This window comes from Populus alba, chromosome 15 (genome assembly GCF_005239225.2).
Source record: "Populus alba chromosome 15, ASM523922v2, whole genome shotgun sequence".
Taxonomy (NCBI): Eukaryota; Viridiplantae; Streptophyta; class Magnoliopsida; order Malpighiales; family Salicaceae; genus Populus; species Populus alba.
In genome coordinates, this window is record NC_133298.1 from 12,171,830 (window position 1) to 12,190,720 (window position 18,891).

Consider the following 18,891-nt stretch of genomic DNA (forward strand, 5'->3'; position numbering starts at 1 on the left):
TTACCGTGTTCAAAATGATACTCTACTGTTTGTGTCACATCTTTCACTTTCTCTAAACTTTTAAAATTACTCTACTTAGACTAGTTCTATTGGTGACATTGTATATTGAAAATAAGATGCATTATACAAACCCTAATTATTTTGCTACAAAGTGGAGACAAGAGGGCTTATAAAAACAATAGTTGTTCATTTATACCATATATATCACCAACCTAAAATGTAGATCCATATAAGTCAGGATACTTTTCCAAACTATAGTGTTCTCTTCTTTTCTAGCATTTGTCTCTTTATTTTGAGGAATCGACAATCATATATGGCCTATTCTCCTTGATGCGACCAATCACTCCTTTTTTCCATTACTATAAAGGTTTCTAAGTATCTTTTATAAGAAAAACTATGAAAAAGAGTTCTCATCAAACTCTTCCCTATACAAACTAATTAGGGTCCAGAGTTGATTGTACAATACTAAAACTATAAAAATAAGTAGTTACATATGCCTAAAACCCACCATAAAACACAATATAAGTATATTTTTATTATGAAATGGTGTTCACTTCTAATTAGCATTCCATAATGCCTTGTATATATGACTCAGTATAAAAGATCTAAGGGTAATAGTCTTACCCTCAACCAAACCAATACTATTTTCAAATAGGCCCTAGTTGGTTTATTACAATTGGAACAAATTAAATACATATACACCTAGTGGAGAAAAAAAGCCATATGTTCTCTCTAGGATGGAAAGTTAGTTCCTTTCTTCTCTCTTTTTAATAAAACATTGTACTTAGGAGTATTTGCCAATAGATCTTTAAATTGACCTGGGTCAATTCATGTGGAGGGATAAAGCTTAGGCCTTTTATTATGGTCGAATAATATACATCTTATTTGAAACCAAATCATATGCAAAATTAAATTAAATTCTTAAGCAAATTTCAATTCAATTTATAACCTATTATAATTTATGTTTGGAATAAAATATTAAATCATATAATTGAATTCAATTATACTATTTGGAATACTTGTAAAAATAAATTGAATTGACAGTCTTGACTCTTTTTCTTTTAATTCATAAATATTTCTTTTTGTTACAATGACCCTTATATTTATTTAAATTATTATAAAATATAGACATTTTTTTTAAAAAAATATAACTATTTCATATTAAATATTTATTGAATATATATATATATATATATGTATGTATATGTTTTTTTTATCAAATTAATATTTTCATTGGAATATTGAGAATAAGATTCTAGAAATATTCCAATAAAAATTTTAACATTTTACTCAAATCAGACTTAATAAAATTAATATCAAACCAACACAAGTCATATTACCAAATAGACAATTAATTGACTAACATAATTTTGATAATGTTGACAATGCATAAAGATACCATAAATATATATTCTTGAGCCAAAGCTTTTGCTAAAAAAGAAGAAAAGAGAAAAAGAGTAGGTGTTTTGGTAGAGAATAAGAAGTTACTTTATAAGGGTTTTAGAATGAAAAAAGAGAGAGGGTATTTTTGAAAAATAATTTTCAATTTTAATTTGAATTGAATTACTATAACAAATTAGAGGGTCTCCTTTTTTATTTATTTTTCTTTTTTTAAAAAAAATTGAATTCAATTTAAAATTCAAACCAATACCCTTAAAAAGATTCCAAATACAAGAATTGATATAACCTTGTGAATTGAAACCAACGCCCTTAAAAAGATTCTAAACACAAGAATAGATTTAACCATATGAATTCAATTCAATTCATATGGTTCCAAACAACATGATAGAATTATGGTTTACAACTTATACCTGGATACAAAGATGTTATTTGATTTCAAAAAAAAAAAGAAAAAAAAGAGAGAGGATAAAGTTGCTAGCATCTTCTTCTTAGGCTTGGTGGTAATCCTACATATTGGATGGTGTAAAAATTTTTCTAGCATCTTCATTCTTCACCAAAGTTTTGTTGCATTCTATCTAACTACTTGATGTAATCTGAAGTGGCAACAATAGACCATGTTAGGATGAACTTCTTCCATATATTGATGTTCACATGATTATCCTAAAGTGGAAGCCTCTCACTACATCTAAGATGAACAAGTTATCTATTTCTTGAGAAATGTATTCTTAGTATGGACCAAAACATTCTTTAGATATGTTTTTTTAAACATTGTCGATGATAAATCATGGTACATTAGGGATACAATCTGCATAGTTTTGGAAGTGAGAAATAAAAGAAGGTTTTTGCAATAAAGGGCTTAAACATGCCTTTTTGTGTTTGAAGAGACAAGTAAGCTTAGAGTTTATCTTTTTATGGAAATCTTTGGTTTATGCTGAGAAGAATTGAGGGTTTTTTTGAAGAAGATGGAAGAACATGGTAGTTAATTGATTGAATTGATAAATTAATTGCAACTCAACATAACTATCATTTTAATTCTAAGCATCACACTTAAAAGCTAGAAAACATTCTATTTTGAAATTGATTAATTAACTAACATGTTAGACAATGAAATATTGTCGATATTTTGGAAGAACAATGCTTGATTTATCGTATCATTCATGACAAATTTTTCAATTGATTTAAACATAAAAGGAAAATTGATATTCCTTCGTGTATCTTAAATAAATGAATATTGAGAGCATTGTTTATATATTGTACAAAGACATAGTAAGTAATAGGAATAAAAAGCTTGGTCTAGTGAACATAGCCGCCAACTTCAGAACAATGTTTTTAAAAGCTGTAGGCTTTGTTAGAACCCACGCGGAAGAGTACAGCGAAAGGTGACGCCGAAGGAAGTAAAGTATTCCCTTTATCGTTAACATACATAATTATCTATATTGACTAGATTATAAGAAAAAAAACAAGTAGAGGTATAAAGTCCAGATTTTATTCCACTCGAGTGAGAGTATAGCTCATCTTGATATCTGCAAAACTATTCAATTCTTGTAACTTTTAAAATATCATCAGTTATACTAATTATAATTTTCAAACCCGGCCTGGTGGTTTGCTCGATTCAAAGCCTGAATTCTAGATTTTTAACCAGATTATTTTTTAAAAAAATTAAAATAATATCATTTTAATAAAAATAAAAAAAACAAAAGTTAACAGATTACAACCAAGTTTTTAATCAAATCAACTTGGTTACATTAGGCTTTTTCCTTTTCTATTTTTTTTTCAATCCAAGTCAGCCAGGTTTCAGATTGACCCACCAAACTAAGTTTTAAAAATATGATAATAATATAATTTTTCTTGATCATTCTTATAATAACATGGTTTAACATGTTTTAGTTTTGATTCATTATAGAAGATAATTTTGTATGTGAGTCGTAGAAAAATTACATAAAAAAGAAGAAGAATAAAAGTTTTGGGGAGTGCCAGAGTGTGGAGAACATTAATAAATTACGGCTTTCCAGATCTAAATCTAGATGTACAAAACAGAGGAAATGGTACACAGATAGAGCAGCAACCACAGAAATAACCACGTCCAAGAGGATTAGAAAGCCAATCATTTTGGCCAAGTAGAAAAGTAGAAACAAACAAAAACTTAGCTAGCATGTCTTTTAGATAAACAAGAACAGAATCACATGCATACCCACTTATGCACATTGATATCCAGCATCGCCTGTTACCACCATACCCCACCACTGCGCCACAATCAGAGTCACAGCCTTGCACCTTCACCGCACTAAAACATCAAGCTGGACACCACAACGGTTATAAAGAATGAGAGCAAGCCAGTGTTTTCAAGTCTGAATCCACCGTCAGTGATGTCTGTGTTTATTCCGGCTCCTGATGGACCTACACCAGTTCCAATCCCTCCTAGCACTCCAGTAGGTGTTGCAGTGTACGGAGTGGTGGTGGTAGATGGGGTTGCGGTCGAGGTTGTGGTGTTAGTTGGAGTTGTGGTGACCGGAGTTGGAGTTGTGGTGACCGGAGTTGGAGTTGTGCCGACTGGAGTTGGAGTTGTGCCGGTGCCCGCAGCGCTGGAAAAAAAGAAGGTCAGCAGATAATTTTTGAATCCTGACAGTGATATCATCCCATAACAAAGAATACTCGACAAAGATGGACTCTAACTTGAGAGTTTTTAGCCCTTTTTTCTCCCCCCTCCTCTGCGTATTCTCTTAACAACAAAATCAGGCTGGCATTTTGTTTTAAAATGTTTCAACTTCCCACATAAAAATTCAGCAACTTGAAATACAGGCATGGCATTTTATCTGCCATGTTTTAGACTTTTGTTGGTCGATAGCAAATAGGAAGAAAAAGAACATTACATTAAGAATTAGGAACATTAGCATGTGATGACAGCCGTATTTAACAAACAATTTGCAATAGATCAACACAATTATTCTTGTCATCGACAAAATTATTTAATAAAACAACATATATTCTCTCAAAATCACCAGCACAGTCTCTCAAATACAGGGAGCATCACAACGTTGGAATCAAGATTTTAAAATAATAACGTGGCATTCAGTAGTGGGTGGATCTTGATGACAATTGAACATGGAAGAAATCTAAACATGCTCACATTTACCCTCTCCTCATAAATAATCAGGGACGGGTAGTTAGGCATAAACCACAACATTAATGTCATGTTGCTAAGCTGTGCGTAACGTTCCCTCCAACAACAGGAGTTCAAGTTGTTAGGCTTGAAGATTTTTTTCCCTTTTTCATCGTTTCTTGCTTCACTACTACATCCACTCATTGTATAATCAGGAAGGTATAAGTGAACGCATACAGCTCAGCCACACTATTTTCTGCTGCTGTTGTCTACCTATCATGAAAACCTAGGAGCAGTGCAAGAACTTGTGGTGGACTAAATTGATAATTGCTCGAAACAGCGACAAATATATTGCTCCGTATAGCTGGTTGTGACAGGAGCCACTCTAGAACTGTGGGGCCACACATGCATACACATCTCTCAAGACATCCCAGAATTCAAAAGTTGGTTCACATCTCAAAAATATTATGTCCATCCCAAGGTTTTGATGCTGTTTTATATTTGAAAATCATAACCATTATGGCCCACCATAGAAATCATGTTGGGACACTTTCAATAGGAGAGGCAAAGAAATATCAAAAGATAAAAAAACCTAATTATTTAGTCTTGAGAAATAAATACGAAAAATATTAATATTAAACTATTATTAAAATGATTTTTTTATGTATATTGGAATGAACACAAGGAAAAGAACGTATATTTACACTACTTAAAAAACTATATTAATAATATAGCGCTCCTCTAGAACGTATATTCACATCATATAAAAAACTATACTGATAAGAGCTAAGAACATAAATTCATCAGAGCATTATAGACTATTATCTATTTAAGTTATTTTTTCAAAACTTAAAGGATATGCCAGTTGATGAATTACATGGATGATGGCGAGCTTAGAAAAGTAATTAATGAGGTGGTGTGTTTTTAAGGTACATTATTGTCCTTGTAAGAATGCATCTTTCACATTGTCCTCTTATCCATTACGCTCCCGTGACATTACAGCTTTATTAGAGGGCTTTAGATCTGAAATACTGCAGTGTCATCATCCTTTTATCAAAGCGAAAAGGGTAGCTTGAAAAATGATCAAAGGTGAGGCTTGCGAGAAAACAAAACAAGGGTTGTGAGGGGAGAGTGTTAATTTTTGTTCCTGAGTGTTTTATAAAAGTGTTTTTATTTGAAAAAAAATATTAAATTAATACTGTTTTTTTAAGTTGCTTCGCAATATCAAACACACCATTGCTGATAAAAAGCAACAGTTGAAAGAAAAAACGGAGACGGCAAATTCTTTGGTAGAAGCTATGTTTCCTCGGCCAGCTATAAAGAAAAGGAGGATGCCTAGAAAACAGTTGATAGACACTCGAAATTCCAGCAAGCACCAAGCTTTTCTAAAGTACTGGAGGAAAAATGCTCTCCCTCGAAGGAAAAACTCAAAAAATGCGTGAAACATTTTTAGCTTAAACTAAAAGACGATAGCTTTCTCCTAGATCATTCATTGCCTTCTTATTTCAACATTTTTAGCTCCTATTTTTCTCAAATAAACATTAGACTCAAATTTTAGCATTCGGTTCTGTTAAGCATCTTAAACTTTTTGAAACCCTAAAATATAATGCTCCAAGTCCAAGTTATGGGCACCAATGGTCACTAGCCTGAAAGACGTCACACCTTATCTGACATCACATTTAATTGCTTTAAAAAAAATTAGAAGTTGGATAGCAAAACTTCTACGAGTTAATTAAAGCAGGAGTACCTGACACTGGAAGGGTAAGAGCAGCCGTTAATGCCTAAATCAATTACCCAAAAAAACAAAAAAAATAAAAACGGTGAAAAGTAATTAGTCCATATATATTACAAGGAAACTATAAAATATATGTGAGAGATTTGGGGAGTGGCTTACTAGGATCAGATGCAGAAACCATAGCAGCGCCTTTGAAATCACAAGCGCCTTGAGCCTGACCCTTTTTTTGGAAGTAGCTGTTGACAGCATAATTGCAATGAGCTCTGACAGTGTTGGGTAGGAAACAAGGACCATTTTGATGGATAGGGACACAGTCAGCCCCAGCTCCACAAGCATAGTCCAGAGTCTGCTGTAGGACTGAGGTGCCCATTTCCTTGCAAACGCACCATGTGCAGCCTAACAGAAGCAACATTTGAAGAAGAAGAAGAAGAAAAGGTTAGAAAAAGGAAACGATGAAAACAGCAGTATCCCATCTAGTAAAATTAAAGAGGGTGGACTTTAGAAATAATAATAATAACAATAATCAGACCTTAGTCCATCACAAAGAAGGAAGAAAAGGCAAAGAAAGAGGAGATTCCATGGTTACAAACATAAAGAAGGAAGAAAGAGGAGATTCCATGGTTACAAACATAAAGAAAGCTGCATTGCTTAAAACCAACAAGAGTATACATGGGAAAACATAATGGACAAAAATAAACTTGCATTAAGTAAAAAAAAAACACCTTTTTTTTTCAAAAAGAAAGTTATTAAGAAACAACCATTAAAAGATAAAAGGAAAAGAAGATATCCTTAGTCTATAATTGGATTAGTTTTATGGGCTGTGGCTTTGGCCGTCAGGAGGGAGAAAAAAATACCGAAACAGGAAAAAAAAAAAAAGAATATGAAGAAAAAGAAAAAGGATAATGCCATAACTCACTTGCTCGACCAGCCATGGCCATCATGAGTATTGCAAGCACTAAAACAGCCATTATTGATTGAACAATGGGGAAAGAGCTTCAGAGATATCAACGGCGGACAGAGAAAGGTTGCAGTTTACAGGGAGAAAGAGAGAGAGAGAGAGTGATGCAAATGCAAATGCAAATGCAAACGGGGTGGCTATCGATTGTAGACAAGAAAAAAATAGACAGAAACAGTAGATTGTGGAGAGGAGGTGGCCCAGTTTGGTGTCGGCTTGTGAGTGCTTTTTTGTTCTTTTTTGTTCTTTCTACACCAATTTACTTTTCTTTTCTCCATCATCTTTGCCTTTGCCCTTTAAAACAAAAAAAAGTAAACAGTATCCTGGGAAGTCGAGAAAACTTGTTTATGCCTGGGAGGGGGCTGTGTGGTTGAAAACAATATAATGATTTTAAAAAAATTATCAAATAGAAAAAACTTTGAAAAACTATTTAGAAAAATAATATAATTTAATCTACTAGTTTAAAAAATATATCATATTTGTGACTTCGTGAGTCATAAATATTGTATTCACCTTTTTAAAAAACAGACAGATTGTTTTTGCAATCTCTTAACCCCTCTGCTACCAAAAAAAAAAAAAAAAAACTAATCTAAAATTTTACAAATCCAATATCAATATTATTTTCATTTCATAAATTATTAAAATTCCTAATTTAATGCAATTACAATTCACATGATATTTTATTAAATTTAAATTAAATTTATAATTCTTATAACATTAAAGCATATAATATAACTGCATCTAAAACTTGTCTCATCTTGTGGATAGGCTTGAAATGCTCGTGGATGGGTCTGCACCACCTCAACTCGTAGATAAGCCTACAGTTCTCATGGAGGGGTCAACATAAAAATCACCTCATCTTGTAGACGAGCTTGGAACGCTTGTGAATGGGCATAAATCACTCGTAGATGGACTTGCCTCTCATTCTACACGTCTCCATTCATGAAAAGTGATCTCATCATTGTTAATGTTGCTTTGAAACACTTAACCTCCCTAACTTCAGCTTATTGTTTACCAAGGCACATCCTATCTCATCACCTCCTCTGTGGAGCTCGGTTGTTGCTCTTCGAGCCTTCTGTATTGAATAATACATCTAATAAATATATTAAAAAAAATTAGTACTCATCATCTATAATAATATGAACAAGATATTTAATAAATGTTATATAAAAAAAATATTACATACCAATTGGTTATATCTTGGATAACAAGGCCTATAATGCATAGAATTACGTGAATGCTTCAGAAAATGTGTGTAGGTATAATAAACTGACGTGTTATAAGCAAATACCATCTCACATAGTTTTCTATATCAATTATCAAATGTCACTTCAAAAATATTCAATCTCTCCTAGCATGCCAAATATTTTGGTAAGCTACATCAATCATCACCAACCAATTCCTTTTTCGCTTACCTAAACAACTAATACCATACAACTTGTTACTAGTATTAATATAATTTGGGATGTACTAAGACAATCCAATTTATCATATTATTTGATAGGGAATGTATCTCAACGATATCAAAATAATGCAGTAGAGATCTGTATTAGCCATAAATCATCTCCTTATCAGAATATCAGTGAATATGCTAATATCAAATCCTTATTGCAAGACAATTATCTATTAGAAAACAATTTACTACTAAAACAATAATGGCACAAATAACAAAAATAAAATAAAATTATAACTCATACATAGTGAGGTTGTCATGTGTCTAATTCATTTCAATAAAACTTGTGAACATGAGCAAGATTTAAAGTGAAATGTCTAGCCATACATCATCTAGCATGACAAGCCATAAAAGTAGTAAAATTTTACATGTAATTTATATATGTAACATGTTTTTTCAAAATTTATTAAATTTTATTATTATTAAGCTCCTATGGAGAGTGACTTCTATGCAACAGTGTCAAAAAAATTATTCTCCTAACTCTCTAGACGAGCGATATAGAGATGCTCTCATGATCAAGGCTTATGTATTTACATTGATAGTTCTAAGGTAGTATTTAAAAAGAAACCAATAGTAACAAATTAAATTGTGGTCGAGTTTGATTTCAACCTCGAATTTTTTTTCCATCAAGTTTTTCTTCAACCCATCTTATCAAAATGTCACAATCTGACTATTCTTCTAGCCTTTTGACATGTCATAGCTCAAAGGTTTATCTCCTTGTGTCTCAAAATATTTTTGGATTTTAATTTATTTATTTTTTAGATTTTCTTGAAAATATATATATTTTTTATAAAACAATTTTGTGAGATCCAATTTTGAGTTATGGCACTAATTAAGGATATTTTTTATCTTTTTAAAATTTTTAGAATAATATAATTACTTTAATGACCTTAAAAAAAATCCAACATAACTCTTGTCGGCTTTTTATTTATTTATTTTATATGGGTTTTATTAAAAATCCCAAAGATACTCAGGGATATTGTTGTAAATTACATTTATTAAGTATAATTAAAAAAAAATTGCTAGCACATGTCATCATGTGGATGCCACCCCGTCGTTGTTTGGACAATACTTGCAGGGTTGTTTGACCACCAAACATCTCCTTCTAGAGTAAAGTTTGAAAGGTCTTGGCTACCAAATACGAGAATAGGGTGACGCATGCCCCTAACAAGCATAAGGTTTGACACCAATGATTGTTTTTTGTTTTTCACTCTCCCTGCCTCACATTTTGCATGATCCCTGCTATTTATTTCCCCTTTACATTTGGTCTTTGTCCTTTTGATTTTTTATTTTATTCGGAATAAGCCATGAAATTACAAATGTTTTTTTAATTTCACTCTCTTTTATTTTTTTTAATCTTTCAAATTTGGTCTCTCTTCTTTTGATTACTATTTTTATTTTATTTTCAATAAGCTTTAAAATTACACTTGTTTTTCAATTTCACCCCTTTTATTTTTTTATCTATTAAATTTGATCTCCATTCTTTTTATTGTTATTTATTTTGTTTGAGATCATTTTTTAGGTTTTTTTTACAATTTCATCCTCCATGGATTTTGTTTTTACAATTTAATCCTCTATGATCTCCATAGAATTTTTTTTTTGTGTTTTTTTTTCTTCATGATTTCATCATTCAAAATTAGATTGGTTGAGAATTAAGTTTCTTAATTGAACACGGTTCAAGAATTTAACGGGTTGCGAGTTTTAGATATTAGATTGAGTTTAGAAGATTTCCCTGGGTTGTCTTGTTTTTTTTTTTTCCTTTTTGGAATATATTTTTTTACCTTTTTTTTTTAGAGTTTTGCTTTATTATTTCTTATGGTTTTAGTTCTATGAGATTAGTCACAGGTTCTTTTTTTAAATAATAAATTTATTTTAATTCTATCCTTCAACATTTAATTTATTTAAAATTATTCTTCCATTTCCTTTCTAGTGGTTATCTCAATCTTATACACATGATCACGGGTTTTGTGGATTAACTAGGGTTAACTCAATTCTTTTTTCTTTATTTCTATGGGTTAGTCCTTGGTTCTTGACTAGAGTCATTAGTTTCAAAGGTTAACGTGGATTGATTTTTTTTTGTCCTTTTGTTAAATTGAATTATTTCAATTTCATTGTTTAACATTTGATTTATTGAAAATTGATCTTTGTGTTTTTTTTTTTTCTATTTCCTTTCTACTTGGTTATCTTGATCATTTTTTTTTTACAATTTCATCCTTCATGGTTTTTTTTTCCTATCAAATTTGATCCCATTTCTTCTTATTGCTATTTATCTTTCTTTTGGCAAGTGTATTAAATTTATTTTTTTTCATTATCTCATCATTTAAAATTAAATTGGTTAGGAATTAAACTTCTTGTTTGAACTTGGTTCAAGAATTTCATAATTTCAATGGTCGTGGGGTTTGAGAGTTAATCCAAATAACTCATATTTTTTTTAGTTTATTTTTAAATTATTTTTTTATTTTCATCATTTAATATTATGTTGTTCAATGAGTAAACTTCATGATTTTATTTAATTTTATTTTGAACATGATCATCTTGGTATCATGATTGGGTCAGAGATTTTGTGTCTTGACCCAGGTAGGCTCGGACCAAGTTTTTTAAACTTTTATTTAATTATATATTTTTTTCTTAGTTTTTGTCCTTCAACATTTTATTCTTTAGAGATTGAGTTTTATCTTTTTTATTTTTTTTGGAGTTATTACATGATAATTTAATTTATTAAGAATTATTTTTTAAAAATATTTTGTATTCTTTTTATAAAATTATTTCAAATTTTATATTTATAATCACAAAGTTTGGGAGTTTAAACCCCCCCCCCCCCTTCTTCTTTTTTTTTTTTTTTTTTTTTTTAAGTTTTAGGATTTTGCTTTGTTTGTTGGCCAAGACAAATAAACCAACGCTTATGACAGTCAAAAGTCAAGCCTTGACCTTGAATGAATGGAACACCTACACACTTCCGGTGCTCAGAACTTAAATAAATAAACATTTTAGGATTATTCAACTGAGAGAGAGAAAGAGCGTCATAGAAATTGCCAAGAAATATAACTAATTCATCACATATTTTATTACCTTCACCAAACTCTTTACCTTCTTCTTTGGATCACTTTTCTCTCTTTTTTGCCTTGGATTTCATCTTCTCAAGAGGAAAGATATCTGCACAAACAAACAAAGTAAATTTCTTTTCTTTCCCAATAAAATCTCTTGTTTTTTTTTTTTTTTTTTTTTAATTTTATTTTCTTGTTTCTATGTTTTTACGGGGTTGTAATTGATCAAGGGGTCCTCTTAATTAGTCTTTGATCAGGCTTTTTAGTTAGTTGTGTATTGTTGTTTTGTTTGATCTGGAACATCATTGAATTGAGAGTTGAGTTCTTTCGTTTCTGCTTTCTTATTGTTGGCACTAGCTGTTGTATTTTTTGTTTAACAACGGGCCTACAGTTTGTAGGGTTCTTCTCTTAGGTTTTCTTAGCAGCTTGACTTTGTTTTTTTTTATCCATATTTATCTGCGGGGTGTTTATGTAGTTTGGAAAAATCTTCAATAGACAGTGATTAGATCATGGCAAAGGGCATGAAAGGTTTTAACAGAAAGAAAATTGAGATTCTTATAAAACTTACCCTTTTTATTCTTTTGAGTTTTAGTAAGTTTAACTGACCTACTTCTGATTCTTATCCATAGTATATTTCTGATTGTCCAGTCCTTATTTTCAGTGGATTTTCTCATAGTTAAGGCTCTGCTTCTGTTGTTTTCTGCATTTTAATATCATTTATCACTGATCCTTCACCCCCTTTGTCCTCTCTATTATCTCGCTGGTATCTTTCATTGTTCAAACTTTGAGAAAAATCCTTGCTTCTGCAATACGTTTCTCGTTTTTTGTTGCATCAATTGGTTTTCACTGATATTTTTTTCATGAACAAACTTCGAGAATGAGAGGAGTCTTTTTCTTCTTCAGTTAATCCCTCCTTTTTAGTTGGATCACTTCTTCTTTCTTTAGTTTTCGTTCTGTATTGTAACTGGAGTTCCATTGAACCCGACTCATGATTTCTCTCCAACAGACCTTTTGTAATACTGAACATGGCTCTGGCAAGGACATGACATAGGTTTGGAGTTCATTTCAAGAAAGTTGGGATTTTGTTTGGGAGGTTATTCAAGGTGTACATTTTGTATTGCTACAATAATTTCTTATTTCATATTTCCTTCCGTGGTAATGCCTGGCTGTCAATCAATGACGACAACGACTTGTGAAGGGGAACAACATATCATTGCTGCAGCTCAGCATATTTTGAAGTTATTGGGAGAAAATAAGAACCTGACTGGTGACTTTAGACGAGCCCTCACAGAACTGGACTCCCATTTGTCTGCAATGACTATAATAAATGAAAGCAAGAGATGGAGATTTTCTGAGATTGAGGAGCAGCTGAAATGTGCTGAGAGAGAGGTCATGCGTTGGGAGTCTAATCCATCTCTGATATGGGATTCTGGACCCACAGAGGCTTCTGAGTACATACAAGCCGTTAATGAAATTCACACGGTGATGGAAACTTTAGGTGGCTTGCCCATGAATGATCATGGGAGGCCGAAGGAACTTGCTTTCCGAGCTCAGTGTGTTCAGCAGATAGCAATGTCAAGGCTTGAGGAAGAGCTCTACCACATTCTTGTTCAACATAAGCAATCCCTTGAGCCGAAGAACATATATTTTCCCCCAAGTGTTGATTTTTTGTATGATGAGTCGTTTGTTTCGGTAGAGGATGAAATAGTCGAGGATACATCAGAGAGAGACAACAATGGAAGAGAATCTACTGAATATACAGTAGATTTGATTGATCCACTTGTGATTCCTGACATCAAGTCCATTGCTAGTGTTATGTTTGCATCTGGTTATGATAGGGAATTCTGTGAGGCTTTCATTGGCAACCGTAAAGAAGCATTGGATGAGCATTTGTCCAACCTTGAAATTCAGAAACTCAGCATCGATGATGTATTAAAACTAGAATGGGATACCTTGAGTTGCGAAATTAAGAAATGGGTGAGGGCTGTGAAAATCATCATCCGGGTCTATCTTGCTAGTGAGAAACGGTTTTGCAACCAGATATTAGGGGATTTTGGTTCCCTCGATTCATATTGCTTTGTTGAGATCTCAAGGGTTTCAGTTTTGTACCTGTTGAGTTTTGGTGAAGCCATAGCAATGGGACCCTATAATCCTGAAAAGTTGTTTCGCTTTCTTGACATGTACGAGGTTCTGGCAGATCTTCATCTTGATATGGAAGGTTTATTCTCTGAAGCGGCTAATTCTTTTGTCAAGAGCGAGTTCCATGACCTTCTTAGGAGATTGGGTGAATCTGCAAGTACCACTTTTTTTAAATTTGGGAATGCCATTGCACTGGATGCCTCCATACACCCTTTCCCCAGAGGTGAAATTCATCCCCTCACTAGGTATGTGATGAATTACATCAAGACCCTTACTGCATACTGTGATACTCTCAATTTGCTTCTCAAGGACCGAGATGTAGATGATCCAAATCCTGTTCTTGAGACGGATAATGGGCAGGACATTTGTACTTCTACTTTTAGTCCCATGGGTTGCCACCTTCGGTCATTTACATCTACTCTAGAATCGAATCTTATTTGCAAATCCAAATTATACAAGGATGGTTCTTTAGGGCATATTTTCTTAATGAACAACATCCATTACATGGTCCAGAAGGTCAAGGGCTCTGAACTCAGGCTTTTCTTTGGAGATGAATGGATCAGAAAGCATAATTGGAAGTTTCAGCAGCATGCAACAAGCTATGAGAGAGCCACATGGAGTGTTGTTGTTTCTTTGCTTAGAGATGATGGAAGGACGTCTCTGAAAGAAAGGTGCAGGAGATTCAGTAATGCTTTCGACGATGTGTACAAAATTCAGACACAGTGGCGTGTTCCAGATCTTCATCTTCGGGATGATTTGCAAATTTCTACTTCACAGAAAGTAATCCCAGCTTATCGAGTTTTCCTTGGAATGAACGACAAAAATGGTAGCGACAAGTATATCAAGTACACTTCTGATGATATGGAGAAAATGCTTTTGGATCTTTTTGTAGGATCACCAAGGTCACTGCGCAATTCGCACAGGTGGTGAAGCCCCAATGATTTGAGTTTTGGCTTTTCTTTTCTTTCTGTAACTTTCGTCCCCTGATTATACATACCATGATTGTCTTAGATGCATATGTAAATTATCACCTGCCCTGTCAATGGTTCTCGAACAAATCTTGGTCGAGTTTTGTATGTAACTTTCTTCAAAATCAGAGGTCATTCGTCATCCATATCTCCCAAGTGCTTGTGTGCGCGCAGCTGTTGCGCTGTGGTTTTGTTTAAGCAAGATTTTCTAGGTGTTGTGCATGTGCAGCAGCTGCTTGCTTTGAAGCAAGAATCCTGTATGTGAACTCTGTAACCATACGACCAGATCCTTGGTTCCTGTACGTGCATGCATCCAGACATAATTAACGACTTTAAATTTGTGCGTACATTAGTTGATTCATGCCCTCAAGGCAGGTCAGAATTGTACAGCACAGGACAACCTCTTAAAGGGCAGTGAAAAAGGTCGACTTCTCATGTCACCCAGATGTTAGGGCTGACGGTTCTCTCTTCAATTAAAGATCATGCACCAGTTGGGTAGTGTGTCATAAGAGTGAAAGTGTTGATGATGGAGATGTTTATTCAATGCATATGAAAACAGTTGACTAAGAAAAAAAAAAAGAAAAAAAAAATGAAAATCATTACTGTACAAAGGCCGGCTTCCAGATGTTAACGTTGACAAATTCTACGCGGTGTTCCTGTATGGTGAAGATGCCTCGTCTTGGCTGACCTGAAACGATTTGAAAAGCTCTGATTGGTGCTGGACAAAACTCTTGGATCAGGCTGGGCTTATCTAAGTCTTGATTACCTTTTCATAGGCTGAGGCTTGCAGAAAATCAGATTTGTCTACTGCACATTTGTCATTCCCGTCATCCATGGGAGGCGGGGAGGGATCTCAAACTCGAAACCTCCGGTGACTCCTCAACTTTCTTTATTAGTTAAGCCACCACTCAGTTGGTCTCCGGTGACATCAATCATCGTTAGAGCCAAACAATGAATCTCCTGACTTACGTTACAGAAACAAAACGAACATAATTTATTGTATTTTGGTTTTTTTTTTTTAACACATTGGAGGGAGCTTTGGTTTAAAACTGGGTTTAATAACATGTTTGTAGAGGTGTTCTCCAATCAAAATAAAAATAAGTTAAAAATGAGTTTTTAAATTCATTTCAACCATGAGTAAAGGTTGAAATCTGCGTTAGAAGATGACAACTGTTTCAAACTTTCAAAAATATGTTCATTCAAAAAAAAATTTCTAGGTGCATACGGCCTGATCTAGTCTATTTTATTGTGAGTTAAGCATGGCTCATCATGATAGAACTAAGCGTGCTTGGATTGTTTTTAAACAAACATTAGCCTTTTTTTTTTTTCCTTTTATTTTATTTTATTTTATAATAGAATAATCTTTAAATACATTTATTAAAATAATATTTAAATAACTATTCAATTACACAATAATTTTCAAGAGAATTAAAGCTTTTTAAGGTAACATCAACAATAAAGGACACCAACCTTATCCATCCAGAATTTCAAGAAAATCTTAATATTTTCTAGTGAAAAACACAAGGAAATAGGAAAATTATATAGTTACTAATACAAGCAAGTTTTACAAATTTTTAGGTAGTGTTTAGTTTTTTACTCTAATAAGAAAAAAAAAAAAAGAGAGAGATATAGAAACTCTACTTATGAAAATTGAGACAAAAATAGAATTTTTTCTATCTTAAAAAATAATTTTTTTAAATTCTAAAATATAATTTTTAAAAATGAAATCATATTAAAAGTTTAGTTTTTTTTTCTTATTTCATTAAATTAATATGAAAAACTTTTGAGTTTCTTAAAACACATAAACATAACAAAAACAATAATTTTAATTATTTTTAGAATCCTAACGACTGATTAGATAATTTAGGATTATTTAGAGTTTATACAAAATTTACTTAAAGATCATTTCTTCTTTCTAGGGTTTGATGAACTCTATAAGATCGGGTTATCATAAATTATAAGCCTTCTAATTCTTTAGTTTTTAACAGTAATCCACATCAGCCACTAAATAAAAAATCTCTTAAAATCCTTATAGAAGAGGGAGGGAGGGAGAGTTTTATTTCTTGAGTGTGAGCTTTTTATTTTATTTACTCTACCTTTTTGTTAGGTCAATCTCTTGGGAATAATGTCTTTTTTAGCTTTCATAATTAAAAGCATAAGGTATAACATTATATTTATATACAAAACATGATAATTATTTTAATGGAAAAATAACACTTTACACCCTAAAAATTATCACATATAATATACAATCAAGTCCCTACTTTAATTTTCTAGGTTTAGAATTGCAATCTATTTATACAAATTACATTCTAATTCTTAATTTTTAAATATTATTTACAATTAAATTCCATTTGATTAATCATCCCAGATTAGTTTCTCAGCAATGATTCTTAATATGTATTCGTTAGGTTCCTAATATATTTGTTCAAATATTAATCACAATCCTAAATAAAATAGGATTAAATAAATTAAACAATTGAACTTATTATTCAACAAGTTGATTGATTTATATTGAAATATCAAGTGCACTGTTTAACAAAGTACCATAATCTTTCAAATATTAGAAAAGTCATGTATAATTTGATTTAAACTTTCAATGATTAGTTTCTCGATGTAACTGTTATTTTTTCATTAATAATATTTTGATTTAAAAATTTAAACATGGAGTGTATCTGCCCAATCAAATCATATTTATTCTCAATATCATAGTAATTGATTCTTTAAATAAGATCTGAAATTATTTTCAAATCTCATTTCACCTTACCAAGGATTTCAAAATCAATAATATGATCATGTCAAACATATGGACTACTACCTCTATTGCCAACAATGATCTAGCTGTGAGTCCAACATAGCAAAACATGCTAGCAACATTGACATTACACTGCCGGTGGTGACTATTGCAACCACTCTAAAATTTTTTATTTTTTTTTATTTTTACATATTCTAGCTAGGTAAGACCAGAATAGTAATCAAAATATGTCTTTGAAAAAAATCAGGAGACAAAAACATTAATTCAAGAAAACATGTCTTGCATATAAATTTAATTCATAATTAAATTCAACAATAATTAAAAATATGCAATCAACAACTCTAATTATATAACAATAACCCAATAATATATATATATATTTTTTAAATCTTGGGAGTCCAAGGGATTCTGTTAGATAAGTCATTTATGGTTTGAGTAAAAATTATCTTATGATCATATCATTTTTTTTCCTGAGGTTTGATCAACTTCTCAAGGTTGGGTTGTCTAAAATTACAAGTCATTCAATTGTCTAAACTCTAATAGTAATCCACACTAATAATCAAATTACAAATCTCCTAAAACCCTTTTAAGGTAGAGAATTTGATATACCTTGAGTGCTAGCTTTTTTGTTTTGTGTTTTTAAGTATTTTTATACCATATATTCTATAACATGCTTCTATATTTCTCTCTTGAAAATATATGGCATAACATTCTAAAAACTTGACAACCCTATTAATGGTAAAATATCAATTTGCATTCTGAAAAATATCACATATATCATTTCAAGATAGTTTAGAAACTTATCCAATCAAGTATCTACTTGATTTTTCTAGGACCATAATTATAATTTTCTATATAAATTATATTATAGTTATTAATTTCTAAAATTTATTTACAACCAATTCTCACTTGATTAATCATCCAAGTTTAGTTTCTCACCAACCATTTCTTTAGGTTTCTAATATGTTAGCCCAAATATAAATCATAATCCTAAATAAAACAGGATTCAATAAATTAAATAATTTAATTTATTATCAATTTAATAATTGATTCATTTACATTAGAAGATCAAATGTATCGTTTAACAATGTGTTATAATCATCGACATATTAGAAAAGTCGTAAGTGATTTAACTTAATTTTTGAGTGACCAGTTTCTCAAAGTAATTATTATCTCTTCATCAATAATGTTCTAATCTTGACATTTGAGAATAAAGTGTGCATACTTTATCAAATCATGTTTGTTCTCAATACCATAGTCATTGATTATTTGGATAAGATTTTAAACTCTTTTCAAATCTAATTCACTATGCATAAGAGTCTCACAATCAATATTATCTGG

At 31.6% G+C, this 18,891-nt stretch overlaps 2 protein-coding genes across 2 annotated transcripts; one reads left to right on the forward strand and one right to left on the reverse strand.

Annotated features, from left to right (window-relative positions):
• Positions 1-3,382: 3,382 nt before the first annotated feature.
• LOC118033414 (PLASMODESMATA CALLOSE-BINDING PROTEIN 2) lies at positions 3,383-7,328 on the reverse strand. The gene is made up of 4 exons (XM_035038398.2): positions 7,153-7,328; positions 6,396-6,632; positions 6,249-6,282; positions 3,383-3,983 (listed from the first exon to the last, which is right to left on the reverse strand). Exons 1-4 carry the CDS (start codon positions 7,202-7,204, stop codon positions 3,686-3,688), a joined length of 621 nt encoding a protein of 206 aa, XP_034894289.1. The 5' UTR covers positions 7,205-7,328; the 3' UTR covers positions 3,383-3,685.
• A 4,285-nt stretch (positions 7,329-11,613) lies between these two features.
• LOC118033413 (exocyst complex component EXO70E2) lies at positions 11,614-14,937 on the forward strand. The gene is made up of 2 exons (XM_035038397.2): positions 11,614-11,814; positions 12,695-14,937. Exon 2 carries the CDS (start codon positions 12,847-12,849, stop codon positions 14,755-14,757), a length of 1,911 nt encoding a protein of 636 aa, XP_034894288.1. The 5' UTR covers positions 11,614-11,814; positions 12,695-12,846; the 3' UTR covers positions 14,758-14,937.
• Positions 14,938-18,891: the final 3,954 nt, after the last annotated feature.

Excerpts from the sequence above, each read along its gene's own strand:
- LOC118033414 (XM_035038398.2), bottom strand. The coding sequence starts at position 7,204 with ATGGCTGTTTTAGTGCTTGCAATACTCATGATGGCCATGGCTGGTCGA. Across the intron at positions 6,633-7,152 it reads GGCCATGGCTGGTCGAGCAA|GCTGCACATGGTGCGTTTGC; the intron begins GTGAGTTATGGC and ends TGCTTCTGTTAG. Across the intron at positions 6,283-6,395 it reads GGTTTCTGCATCTGATCCTA|GCATTAACGGCTGCTCTTAC; the intron begins GTAAGCCACTCC and ends TAATTGATTTAG.
- LOC118033413 (XM_035038397.2), top strand. The coding sequence starts at position 12,847 with ATGCCTGGCTGTCAATCAATGACGACAACGACTTGTGAAGGGGAACAA.